The sequence below is a fragment of the Salvelinus namaycush genome, chromosome 31 (genome assembly GCF_016432855.1).
Source record: "Salvelinus namaycush isolate Seneca chromosome 31, SaNama_1.0, whole genome shotgun sequence".
Lineage (NCBI taxonomy): Eukaryota > Metazoa > Chordata > Actinopteri > Salmoniformes > Salmonidae > Salvelinus > Salvelinus namaycush.
In genome coordinates, this window is record NC_052337.1 from 30,012,539 (window position 1) to 30,026,675 (window position 14,137).

Sequence of the window (14,137 nt, forward strand, 5' to 3'; positions counted from 1 at the left end):
CCATCACTCACTCTGTAGCTGGCCACAATCCATGACAAAACAACACAGACATAGCCTACCCAACATCCATTACAGATAATATGATAGGCTAACCGTATATCTTGAGTAAATTGAATTGTGATACTGTATTTTTGTTGACCCCGCAAAAGAGATTATGGGAGGGGGAAGGCTGGGAACAGGATGCAGTAGCTCCAAAGCAATATGTGTTACATTGTTTCACTCAAACACTGAATGATACACCTGAATGATACACCTGCATGTTTAGGTTACTTTGTATCCATACACTGACCATAAATCATCCGTGTAATGTGCAGTAGAGCATATGAGGACACCGAGGTCCGGACCTCTCATTTTTTCAACAACAATCCATCGGGGTCTCAACCTACTGTTGAGAGTTGGAATAGTAGAATACACAAGGTACAATTTCAAAACTTGGTTGTGCATCAGCAGTTTTCCTCTTATTATGTCACTCACTGACAGTCACTCAATTAGCCATGTCAGTTAAAGATTCACTATGCAGAAATCGCACTGCAGTTTCCTGGTTGCAAAAATTCTAATAGTTTGCCTAATTTCAGTTTGTGACAAAACAAGCAAGTATAGTGTAGTGAATCATTGTACCATCTAAACCGCTGTGAAATATCTATTCCATAACCAAGAATATTGTATTTTCAGCTGTTTGAAGCTGGTGTATCAAAACCGAAAGTTAAAGAAACACAAATGAAACTTAAGAACGGGAAGCATAGAAATAGGGCACATAAAACAACAGGTCTACCGCTTCATAGACTTACTTTCAATGAGAATGACAACTCTATAAGTCACATTTCTATGTGAATTTTGTCAGGTTCCCCAAAAAGTTACATATTTTACATATATAAGGCGTCTCAGGCTCTGCACATTCTTGGATTGCATCCTAGCTGGCAGGCCACTCCTACCAGGTGACGTGGAGAGGATCTGTGTCTGCACCAGATACTCTCAGTACTGGTGTCCCCCAGGGCTCGGTTCTAGTCCCTCTTCTCTCTATACACCAAGTCACTCGGCTCTGTCATATCCTCACATGATCTCTCTTATCATTGCTATGTGGATGACACTCAACTACTTTTCTCTTTCCACCCTGCTGACACCCAGGTGGTGACACGCATCTCTGCGTGCCTGGCAGATATCTCAACTTGGATGTCGGCCCACCACCTCAAGCTCAACCTCGACAACACGGAACTGCTCTTCCTCTCGGGGAAGGCCTGCCCCCTCAAAGACCTCTCCATCACGGTTGACAACGCCACAGTGTCGCCCTCTCAGAGTGCAAAGAACCTTGGCGTGACCCTGGACAACACCCTGTCGTTCTTTGCAAACATCAAAGCAGTGACTCGCTCCTGCAGGTTCATGCTCAACAACATCTGTAGAGTACAACCCTGCCTCACACAGGAAGCGGCACAGGTCCTAATTCAGACACTTGTCTTCTCCCGTCTGGACTATTGCAACTCGCTGTTGGCTGGGTGGTCCCGCTTCTTCCATCAAATCCCTGGGACTTATCCAGAACACTGTAGCCTGCCTGGTTTTCAACCTTCCCAAGTTCTCTCGACATCACGCTCCTCCGCACACTCCGCTGGGTTCCAGTCGAAGCTCGCATCCACTACAAGACCATGGTGCTTACCTACGGAACAGCAAAATAAACCCTCCTCACCTCAACTCCCGCCAACACACACACACACACACACACACACACACACACAAAACTTAAACAGCACTTGCACTTGACCCCTTCCCCCCTTCTAGCTCTGACGTTACTGATATCTACAACATTGAGGAAAAATGTACTTTCTATGCCTGTGATATGTGGTTGTCCGCACCTAGCTATCTTAAGATGAATGCACTAACTGCTAAATTACTATAATGTAAATGTAGTAATCATGGCTGAAGGGGCCCTGACCTCCAGGTGGCCCCCATTGATTTAGTTAGTCACTGTCACTCAGATATCATATTAACATGGCAAAAGTAATTGCAAAATGTGTAGAATTGCAGTTTTAAAACTGAAACAACAACAAAAAGTTCCGTAAAGCAAACGTATTTGTCTACCTTTTGTTAAAAAAACATTTTTTCTGCTAAAAGATCCCTTTTTATGAATAACATTATATAAATGTTTGCTTGTTTTTGCTGTTCTCCAAATAACATTTAAGAGTTTTTAAATTGTATCGAAATGCAGTAAATGAGCTTCAACTTTCTTAAAATGTGCATTACAATCATTCCCACACGTGAGCGTGCGTAACCAGAACCAACTGAACCCACGTTCAACATCGCCGCCCTCTCTACAGCCAAGCGCGTTCACGCTTTCTCTCAAACCTTCGGAATAGCGCGGCGGGGAGTAGAGGGACTGCAGAACACCACAATCCGTAACAAAAAAACGCGGAGGGGGAACAAGAAAGAACATAGAAACGGTTTATTGGGGCATTTTTAAACGTTTCTTTTCATTAAAGTTGGTGTTTGGTATTCTGAGAATCACGAGAACGTGATTTTTTTCCCTCCTGGACATGTTTCTGTTGGAGTTAGTGAAATATGTTTTCGAGTGCATTGTGGATAGGCTGAATGTTGAGTGGGGCATCGTAAGAAAATACATTTGATTTGTCATGGTGTTTTACATTGAAATGTAATTGTTATCTATCAGAGCAACATAGGAAATTGTATAGAGAAACTCTGAACAACCAGAAACTCTGGGTAGTTACGCAAAATACAATGGTATGTCGCTCTATACTGAGTGTCAGAACTGATTGTCTCAGCTGTTCAAAGTCATTTTTTTCCGGAGACAACGGTTTTGGACAGCAAGCTTGCATGATAGGTTCAACATTGACATTTGGTAGGCTTTAATACACAAGCAAAGAAGACATTGGGGCATTATTATTCCCAATAGCCTATCTATGATTTAAACGTTTAGCCTACAATCTGGATTATGAACTGAGTTCTAACACCTTCTGGATATGCAAAATCAACTTCGAGAATGAAGAAAAGGAAATTGTTTTCCCGGTAGTTCACATTGGTCTGTTTATTCAGAAGGTAATTTACACATTACACCGTGTTCATTTAGTGTCGTCAACTTCTGAATGTTATGGTCAGAAACTCACGTCACTTGTTCAAAAGACTGAGCTGGACATGTTCTAACTGCTCCACTGGACATAGCCTATTTGAACAGAGCTGGACATATTGTGAGCTGGAGCCAATTATATAAACTTAATCGGAAAACTAAAGTAGAACACGATTTTACCATAATTGTAAAGTTATTAGTTTCGTTAATACATGGGAAAATAATACAACTAATCACATTTTAATTGAAATTTGGATTTTAACACTGGTGGAAGGATTGCTTCGGTTGCGCACTGGAAGCGGCTGAATTTTGCCCACGGAGGCGGCTGTCGAATTTGAGTGTGGAACGCACCCCCCAAGCCGACATGGAAGAGTGGCGGCAATGCGGGCGGTGGTTGATAGACTGCAAAGTTTTGCCCCCAAACCACCGGGTCGTGTGGCCTTCTGCGGCCGTGTTCGACTTGGCACAGGCGCTACGAGACGGAGTGCTCTTGTGCCAAATGTTGCACAACCTCTCACCGGGGTCTGTGGACCTAAAGGAGATCAACTTCAGACCCCAAATGTCACAGGTATGTCAAGGTGTCTTTCAGGGGCTATTTGTTGTCAATTACCCACAGCAGTTATGTCAGTGTCATTACACTGATATTCATGGTGAATGGTTAATCTGCCCTCGGTGCAAGTGGTTTTACATGCATAAATAGTTATTCTGAGTGCAATCAGCACAGTGTTCACATTCAATAATCATGCAACAGTTACACAGTCCACAACAGTACAGGAGGAAGAAGTACTGTACAGTTTGGTGCCAACCTGTACTTTCTTGGGGCCCAATGGGTGTCACTGTTGAGCACTTGTGATAGTTCCAGATATTCTCCACAACACACGGGCCATACCATTGTATTGCATGTTTAAAGTGTTTCCAGATTTCTATGACATATGACCTATAATAACTTACCATATAAGTGAAATTGATTGCCTTCCCAAAAATGGCAATTAAATATGTTGAAAAGCATATTTTCTGTGTTGGAATGGTGTGGGCGTACCCCAACAACATAATGTGTGGGCGTATACCGGTCAATAACCAAATTAATGTGAGCAGACCGCTGATTGGCCAGCTCATCCTCTGAGGAAATGGCAAGTATTTTTGTTTAGTTTAAGGTGTGTTTTTGAAAGTCTTTTTTTTTCTTCCAATTTATGCTTTGGCCACAAATACGAGTATAGGACAAGTCAACAACATTATTTGGGTATGAGTTAACACAATATGAACTTTTAAAAGTGAGATTTTCACTAGACAGTTACTTTAATTGAATTAAATAATTCTAACATAAGCTACATTTAGAAACATTGAGTAATTGCCATGTGAGTGAGAGGTGTGTCTGCAGTGCAGCAGAAGCTTTTTGTAGTTCAGTGCAACATTTACTAAGGCTTGGGTAGCACAGGGTCTAGGTAGAACCGTGGTAATACTGAAGAGGGCATGTGGTCAGTCAGACCAAACTATTTGGTTTTCCTTTATTCTGTGACTCAGGTGCAAAGTGGAAGAGACTGGTTGGAGAGTGTTGAAGCGGAAGACTTTGTTGGTTTGATGTTGAGGGACATTTAGGGAATATGGCTTTGTATCAACACAATTGAGTGGGTGGAAAAGCCAAACTTAAGTCACTTTTGGAATGTGGCTTGCTGCCAAAGTGCTGCTTAGTTGGCGAACTGAAGGGGAGTACTAACCTCAGCATATAAAGTGACTTTATCATAACATGAGTCCTCCTCACTTCCAGGTGATAATGTGTCTGTGTGTGGTGTGCCTTACATCCTCAGAGATGGTGTCACCCCACATTGTCATCACAGCTCATCCCGGTCGCCCATTCCAAAATGAGGAAGTGCTTAACCATGGCCATCTGAGGTTTACACAACTTGCTCAGTGGATGGAAAGTGGGTCTATTTTGATTGTGATTAAAAAGACTACTGAACAACTGGTTATGGTGAGAGATCAGTAAAATAGCCACAGTAAATGGATGATGGGTTCATACAGGTTTCTTCCTGTCCAACTCCCTTTCATGTGCAATGCTCACACTTGAAAAACATTTTTAAGAGCATTTATGTCCACTTGTTCTCTTTTTGGTCTTGACTCCTTTGCTCCTTCTGTGCTGTGTGCACCTTCCCATTTACACCAGAGATGTGTATATAATGATGAGATGCTCATATCTCTGCCCTAACAATGGGAGTCGTTGTCCAAAGGTGGGAAGGCAGGTGACAAGCTTAGGTCCAAAATAAGCCCATAGAAACGCATTGGGCTCATTTTGGACAGTTTTTGGCGAGAGTGAAACCTCTGGCTTCACCTCTTCCTCTCTTTTTACACACACCAAGCCTCTCCCCTTGCCACTCACAACAAGAGCGATGAGAGAACACTTCTTCCTCTCGATTTCAACTCGCTATTAGCATTTGAGGTTTGGTCCAACAGAATTGGTCATATTGACACCGAAACAGATTGAGAAATTATTTTACTGTAATAAGAGGAGAAGTTAATCTTTCTAAGGATACCCTTTTTATGTCTCAACTCCTCAAATTGTGCGCAGAGCAGACTACTAAAACGGGAGTATCAATGAACATTGATTCTAGAAAATTAATGCTCAGTTTGTCGCGTGGCATTGCGGTACCACGTACCGCTAACAGCATTTTAGCAAAATACTGTTATACTAGCTGTCTACTCTGTGTTTTTAAATGTGCAATAAGCATACAACAAAATTATATAAGGAATTGGCAACTCACTCTCATTCTGAGAAATTAGGTAGGCCAATTGATTTCAACATCCAAACAAAGTGGACAGGCTAGCATGGCATTCAAACAGTTGGAGATGGACAGAAGAGTGTGTTCATAAAAATTCAACTGTTCTACCTTGTTAGCTAACACATAGATCCAAGTTGGTTAAACTTGAAATACAAAGATTAGCTGGCTACTCACTAGCACGTGGGCTTGTACTTGAGAGATTGTTTATGAGACATGTGTTCATTTTCTATAATGCCTGCTACAAGAAGTTAGTCAGTATTAGGGAATGTGCATTATACATGGTTCTGGTTGAATTTGGAACAAATCGGGGATATTCATAGACCGATTTGAAACCCAGATCAGTGATTATTGCAAAAAAGCAGGTTCAACTATTTCAATAAAATAATGACATTTTGTGGAAGGCATATATTTAGCCTCGGTATAATTTCACCTGAATTCACTAGATTATTGCTGACTGTTTGAAATGCAGTCTATTTTACTTTTAATTGTGCAACAAAGCTTATTTAGAGAAAACACAAACAAAATTGAGAATACACTCACGGTCCAGTTTATTAGGTCCACCCATCTAGTACCGGGTCAGACCCCCTTTTGCATCCAGAACAGACTTAATTCTTCGGGGCATGGATTCTACAAGGTGTCGGAAATATTCCACAGGGATGTTGGTCCATGCTGATGCGATAGCATCACGCAGTTGCTTCAGATTGGACGGCAGTACATTCATGCTGTGAACAGCCCGTTTCATCTTATCCCAAAGATGCTCTATAGGGTTGAGGTCAGCAACAATGTATCAATTGGTATCAAGGGACCTAACATGTGCCAGGAAAACATTCCCCACACCATTACACCACCGCCACCAGCCTGTACTGTTGACACCAGGCAGGATGGAGCAATGGACTCATGCTGCTTACACCAAATCCTGATTCTGCAATCAGCATGATGCGTGCCCACTGGAGCTGCTGCTTCTTTGCTTTTAGCTGATAGGAGTGGAACACGATGTGGTCGTCTGCTGCAGTAGCCAATCCGTGACATGGATCAACGAGTTGTGCGTTACGAGAAGCTGTTCTGTACACCACTGTTGTACTGTTCCGTTATTTGTCTGTTTGTGGCTCGCCTGTTAGCTTGCACCATTCTTTCCATTCTCCTTTGACCTCTGCCTGCTTTATATAGCAAGCCACGACCACACAACTTACTGTCTGTAGGAGCGATCCATTTTCATGAATGGGGTGGTCTACCTAATACACTGTCCGGTGAGTATATATTGTGAATCGCCTATGTTTGAATAAATTGAGATATGCACCTGCTGTCTCTAACTCTGAATGATCGGCTATGAAAAGCCAACTAACATTTACTCCTGAGGTGCTGACCTGTTGCACCCTCTACAACCACTGTTATTATCATTATCTGACCCTGCAGGTCATCTATGAACGTTTGAACTTCTTGGCCATGTTCTGTTATAATCTCCACTCGGCACAGCCAGAAGAGGACTGGCCACCCCGCAGAGCCTGGTTCCTCTCTAGGTTTCTTCCTAGGTTCTGCCCTTTCTTGGGTGTTTTTCCTAACCACCGTCCTTCTACATTGCTTGCTGTTTGGGGTTTTAGGCTGGGTTTCTGTACAGCACTTTGACATCATCTGATGTAAAAAGGGCTTTATAAATACATTTGCTTGATATGATTTTTAGGCCATATCACCAAGCCCTATTCTGTAGCTCGTGGGCTACGTGTGACACTTCGATATGCCCACCAATCCCGTGTCACAGCCCCAGTGTGAGGCTGCAGTGAGAGTGGGTGAGAGAGGGGCTCCTCTGTGACAAATTGGGTTAAGCAAAATCCTGGCAGCAGAACAGGGGGTTGTGATTTATGACATGGAAAAGGTCAGTGTGTGTTCTCTGTGCTTTAATGCAAAGGACATACAAATTCACCATATCACTGCCAAACGAATGGGAAGTGAGGGAGGCCATTACACTTTTGGCTCTTTATGAAAGCTGTATCACTCAACAGCTCCAAGTGCTACCTGATTCTGTCTCAGAACATGACTTACAAATTATCTTTGATCACCATATCCTAAAGACCTATTTTCTGTTATGATGATGATAATGTAGAGGCAAAGTGATGTCAGGGGTGGTAGTGTGTATGCTTCTTATTATCCCCTCAGAACAAAATAAGGGCTGGATGGAACACTGTGACACTTGTGGAAGATGTCACGATGAACATTTGTGCCAAATGTATAATAATAAGAGTTCTTCATTGCCTATTTTTAATGTTTGCTAAACCCACAGCCATACTACTCGTATTATCAGTCTCACCTAAAAACACATACATAACCCTCTTTATTTACCATTGTCCAGTTGTAATGAATGCTGTATTTGTGATTTAACCATTCAGTGCTCTTCTGCCTTCTTTGTGCTCTCATGATTTATACCAGTTTCACTCAAGGAATATAAATTCTTGTGTTTCACTGACCTTGGTTTGAATCTCAACAGATGAGGCTGCTGCCTTAGAATACTTGTTGTTTTAAGCTAGGCCTAGTCTAATATCTTTTTAACACACACTCAAGGTAAACATGTAAAATACCTCATGAGCATTGTGTGTTTGGTGGTGGAGCTGAGATCATCACAAGCTTTTGTGTATTCTGAATATCTCGCCATAGGCTCTGTCTGAAAGAGAGAGACTGAGGTGTGCTATCTGATGCCTTCTGAGTATTGTTCTTCCAATGTTTTCTTTTTCCTTTTTTTCACTGGCAGTGAGGTAGCTTCAAATGCCTTTAGGATGACTGTGTTTGTGCTGTACCTGTTTAGACTGCTTTACTGCTCGCCTAGCCCTAGGGCTGTGTCTCTGCTCCTCTCAGAGCAGTGAGGGTGTCTCTCAACACTCCACTGGGCTTTAGAGAACACACTGAGGCTGACGCTTCCACTCACACAAATGGAGCTTATTTCTCTCCATTTATATACAGTGGTGGATGGTGTAAACACCTGTATTCTTTGTCCAGTCTTTAGTTTTTATGTTAGATAAATTTCCCGTTTCTGTATCTACCACTGTTTACACTGGATTGTGCATGTTGGATACAGGATATTTATATATCTTTGCTAGATAGGGCTGTCAATCACTCATCTTCTATTACATGTATTGCCTCTTGAGTTCCCTATATACAAACAAACATAACATACACAAACAAAATTATATTTCCTCCAAAGCTTTGTCCCTGCAAGCTTTGAAATCCCTGCTTTGGAATCCCTGCCCTGCTAGAGCTGCCCCAGGCAACATTAAGTGCTGTTATTATGAAGTGGCTCAGCCATAAAGTGGAAGGCCACACAAGCTCACAGAACGGGACTGCCGAGTGATGTAGCGCGTAAAAATTGTCTGTCCATGTTTGCAACACTCACTAGCGAATTCCAAACTGCCTCTGGAACCAACGTCAGCACAAGAACTGTTCGTCGGAAGCTTCATGAAATGGGTTTCCATGGCTGAGCAGCCGCACACAAGCCTAAGATCACCACGGGACAATGCCGAGCATTGGCTAGAGTGGTGTAAAGCTCGCCGCCATGGAAACGCTACCCTGTCGCCCACAAAGGAATTTTATGAATGCCCATCCGTGTGGTAGGCCCACCGTTTGTAAAACAGGCTGCTGCATTGGCTTTATTAGTCCTGATTCCTATGACTATTCAATTTGGTTATTTAAGCTCTGAATATCAGCTACCTAACTTTATCAGGAGTTATCGTGAGCCTGTTTGCAATGTGTTTACATAGCGGGAAATCCAGAAGTATTTTATTTTTCGCTATGATCAGCTTGTCAAAATGTACAGATACAAACTTGAAACCACTGATCATGACAATGGGGTGAAACTCCTGGACAACAGTTGTGATTGTCCATTCCATATTGTCCATTTTGCTTTGACCTGTCCTGTTTTTAATGATATGTTTGTTAACATCACAGCGCATTTTTTATTCGATTGACCGCCATTGAGGTTAGGCTATTTGATCAGAGAAACCTGCATGGTGTAAAAAGTGTCCATCTCATTACATTGTCACACATTTTATCTCCTGCCTGTAGACTACAGAAAAGTCCACATACTCTTTCTACCATATCCTTTATCTGCTACATGATTTATGTAAAATTATTTTATTGACGGAAGGATGGTGGAGCGCGGAAGCGATGTGTCTCTCCAACAGCACCCTGGAGAGGCGTGCTGGGGATGGACAAGCAAAATATTTTGTGCCCCTGCATTTGACAGAGTGGGCACTGCTTATCACAGGGCGGTATCAGTGCTCACGTAAATAGCCCATATGCCACTGGTTGAGAGAGATTGTTATTAGGCAGAATTATGTGAGGTTTTATGTGTTGTTGTTGGAGGTGCGTCTTGGTCAGTTTAGCTCAGAAAATGCAGACCTCGTAAATCTGCCGCCATAGGCATCTGTCGGCTGTGTTTTGGAATTGGCCGGCCGTATTTTGGAATTGTTGTGATGGCTGAAATCAAAGGTAAGGATGTGAACTGAAACATGACATGGAGAATCCCAGCCCACCTACCAATTCCAACTTCAGGGCAGCTTAATTTCTGCTTCCCTTGGGACCACTCTGGTGTGGGGGATTGTCGTTAACCCTCATTACTTCTGGGGTAATTTCATCTGTTCATTTAGTCTGACCCCCCTGGCAGCCGGATGTAGGTAATACCACTAATGGAGCTCGTTATGAACACTTCCTGGGTCGCACAGCTGTGATTATGCCAGCAAAAATGTATGGGCTTGAAAAAGAGGGAATAGGGGTAGGCTTTATTCTGAGATTATGATTTGCTGTTTTTCATCAACGCACAACTCAGGACAAAAACACCCATGATGGAAGAGTTCATTCGCTAGACCGGGCATCTGATCCTCAGTCAGTTATTGTGCACAATGCTGAAATCCTTCATTGAGGCTGCTGGCGCTGGAACATTTCATCAGTTCCTTCATTCTTCTCTGTACAGTCCTGAGGGACCACTATGGTGGTAGTCTACAATATGAGCTCACTGGAAATGTGGGGAACTCCACATAACAGAGCAAGGGAGTCAAAGTGACAAGGAGGGAGGGGGAAAAGCAGGTGATGTCATGTAAAGCATCCATACTGTGTTTCTGTTACTTGAATAAAGAGCATGTCATTCTGAAGACAGAGCTTTTCTCCATGTTATCAATGGATACACCCTGACCAAGCCCAAGGCTCCTAGAGAACCAACTCTGGATATAGAGAAAGCCTCCATACTGTGTTTCTGCTTCTTGGATAAATAACATGTCATTCACAAAGCATCCAGAGTCCAAGGTCAAATGAGACTGGTATGATATGGAGAAAGCTGATGCATTGTGTGGCTGCAGAGGACCATCCGACCCTTATCACTAGTGACATGAGAACCTACTAAACCAGAGAGAGAGATGAGGGAGACAGAAGCATGTTTATGGGGAGCTTTATTGATTCTAAAAATGCTCCTGCAGGGTGCTTGTTGTGGGTTATTAGCATGGACATGCTGGGGAATGAAGCCTTACTTTTTTTCAGAGCATGCTCTTTTGGGCACCAGAGAAGAAGAGAGAGAGAAGGGTACAGCGTTGTCTGTATGGAGCGACAAAACAGACGCCTGCAGCTCCCTGACACACAAGTTCATCTCAGACCACCCTCTCCTGAAAGTTATTTTTCTGATCACATGTCTAAGACTGACTGACGGCATCAAGTTTTCATTGTTGTCAACTCAATGTTTAGCCGTTGTTGGTACGGTATTGTTGTCAACAGCAGACAGATTTTGGTAGTGGTGGTAGATGGATTCTGGCTGCATCCTGCGGTGGTGGAGGAATCTGATAAGGATCTGGATAGTGCTGCAGGGAGAGGAACAGAAGTTCCCAATCTCATTCTAAATGCCTCCTCTTCTCCCAGCTCCACTACAGCTACAGCAGCCCCTCGCTGGGGAAGAGATAAGCTGCTTCATATTTTCTCTCTATGCCCAAGGAAATATATATTATTCACTCTCCGAGACACACTGCCTCGTGGTGACTTACTATAGACTCTATAAACATCTCTGGGATGCAGGGCCCATGGATTTCTCACTCTTACATAACATCGCCAACAAAAGCGTCAATACCCCTTTACTGACCTGTATTGATCCTATCACATAATTGGCTGTGGAATAGGAAGGGCACAGAGATAGGGTTACCACATTAGACACAATTCCGTAAAAGGCCAGTCAGTGGGTATTGATCTGCTGCACAGCTGACTCTCTTGTTAATCATGCAAACAAAGCGGAACAGCATGCTGAGTACACCGCAGAGTGGAAGGAAGGGATCATCTTCCCTCCCTCTATCTTAGCTCTGCTTGTATGCCACCAGCCCACCAATGGATTTGTGGTTATCCTTCTTGAAATGGTCTCAAAATAAACCATTTCCTTTTTCAATATGATCCAAGCATGTGGTAAAACTAGTCAATATTGTACTAGCCTACTTTTCCATAATATAATACAGGCGTTCCCACACTTTTTCACTCGTCGGCAACCCTTCCAGCATTGGGGAACATTACCTGTGTAATAACACTTACTGTCTTTATCTATTGTTTATTTTATACTAAATAGCCAGACTGTAGAGAATTCTGGAGCTCTGCCTGTATCTGTTGCCCCTCACCACAGTGCTAGTGTTGATTATGGAAATGGTTTATGATTTCCTCTGTCCATTCCACGTGTATCCGTCATCTTTCTGACAACTAGGCAAATCCCCCAAAGGCCATGTTCCGGGGTCAGAACAGGCAGATGCAAAGCATCATTCTGGAGGGTGCAGAGCAAACACTGGCCTTGCTATCCCACTGGAGGCTACAGGAAGCCTGCTGCTGGAGAAACTTTGAATAAAGTTGTGCAGGGTTAGTGAAGAGATCAGCTCATTTGACTGTTTTCAGATAGCTGACAAGTCATTTTAATATAGCTAATCCACCTCTTGAATGATACATGAAGCATAGCTGTTACTTGGCACTGCAGGACTTTGTCAATTCACCAAGATGATGAGGAAGGTAGTCTGAATTCTGTGTATGTTCAAATCTCCAGTGGGTTATTCCAATCCTCTGTTATGGAGGTGTAATCTGTTGAGATGATTGTCCATTTCATTGGATAGCCATCTCACTTTCATTGTGGTTTAGTTGCAGTTTGCTCACCATTTATCAACAAGTCTTTCTTTGTGAGTACCAGTGGAGTCTCCTCAGAGGAGGAAGGGGAGGACCATTCCTCCTCAGAGAATTTAATATTTTTTTAAATAGTGGAACATAAAAAAAGTTATCATTTTTATGTAAAACTATACTAAATATATTCACGTCACCAAATAATTGATTGAAACACACTGTTTTGCGATGAAGGTCTACAGCAGCCTCAACAGCACTCTGTAGGGTAGCACCATGGTGTAGCCGGAGGACAGTTGGTTTCCATCCTCCTCTGGGTACATTGACTTCAATACAAAACCTAGGAGGCTTGTGGTTCTCACCCCCTTCCATAGACTTACACAGTAATTATGACAAGTTCCAGAGGATGTTCTCCAACCTATCAGAAGCTTATAGCATGAACTGACATGTTGTCCATCCAATCAAAGGATCAAGTACTGAAAGCATCTAGTACTGAAAGCATAAGCTACAGCTAGCTAGCACTGCAGTGTATAAAATGTGGTGAGTAGTTCACTCAAAGAGAAAGACAATTCAACAGTTTTGAACAAATTCATTTCTTCAAAAATCAAGGAAAAGCAAGTGAGAGAGCAAGAAAGCTAGCCATATTTTGTAATAATTTTTTACCTAGCTAATGCAGCTAGCTACTTTAGCCTACTTAGCATCCCTCTCTACTTGAGCTGGGTGTTTATGTGAGCTAGCTGGCTATGGCTATCCGACACTGGAACTCTTCCAAGTCGAGGAAGTTTGACTAATTTATTGCCACCGGGGCCTGCCAGTGTAACTGCTAAACTGCTTGCTGACTATACATTTTACTGCATGATTGTAGCGGGTTCACTAAAGCGTTAGTTCTAGTAGCTATGTTGACTATAATGTTATCTAATATGGTGACAATGATGTAGGCTGTGTGTAGCTATTAGTGGTTATGATATGAATGTTTGGCTTGGAAAGGTTTTTTTCTTGATTTGTTGTGCACTGAAGTCCACAAGCAAAGGGAAAAGATGAGAGGAAGAGAGTACGTAGATGTGAGAAGGAATTATACAACGATCAAAGGGATCATGCTGTTTGTATGTGGCTGCTATTAAACTGAACTGTGTTTGTGTGTGATGAGAGGTGTATTCATTCTGCCGATTCTGTTGAAAAAAAAATCTTA

At 42.6% G+C, this 14,137-nt stretch overlaps 1 protein-coding gene across 1 annotated transcript in view; it reads left to right on the top strand.

Annotated features, from left to right (window-relative positions):
• Window positions 1-2,742: 2,742 nt before the first annotated feature.
• The window catches only part of LOC120025545 (guanine nucleotide exchange factor VAV2-like), an 87,357-nt gene continuing 75,962 nt past the window's right edge, over window positions 2,743-14,137 (top strand). Inside the window, exon 1 of the mRNA XM_038970106.1 lies at window positions 2,743-3,638. Within this exon, the coding sequence (XP_038826034.1) occupies window positions 3,435-3,638 (204 nt within the window). The 5' untranslated portion in view covers window positions 2,743-3,434. The remainder of the gene's footprint in view (window positions 3,639-14,137) is intronic.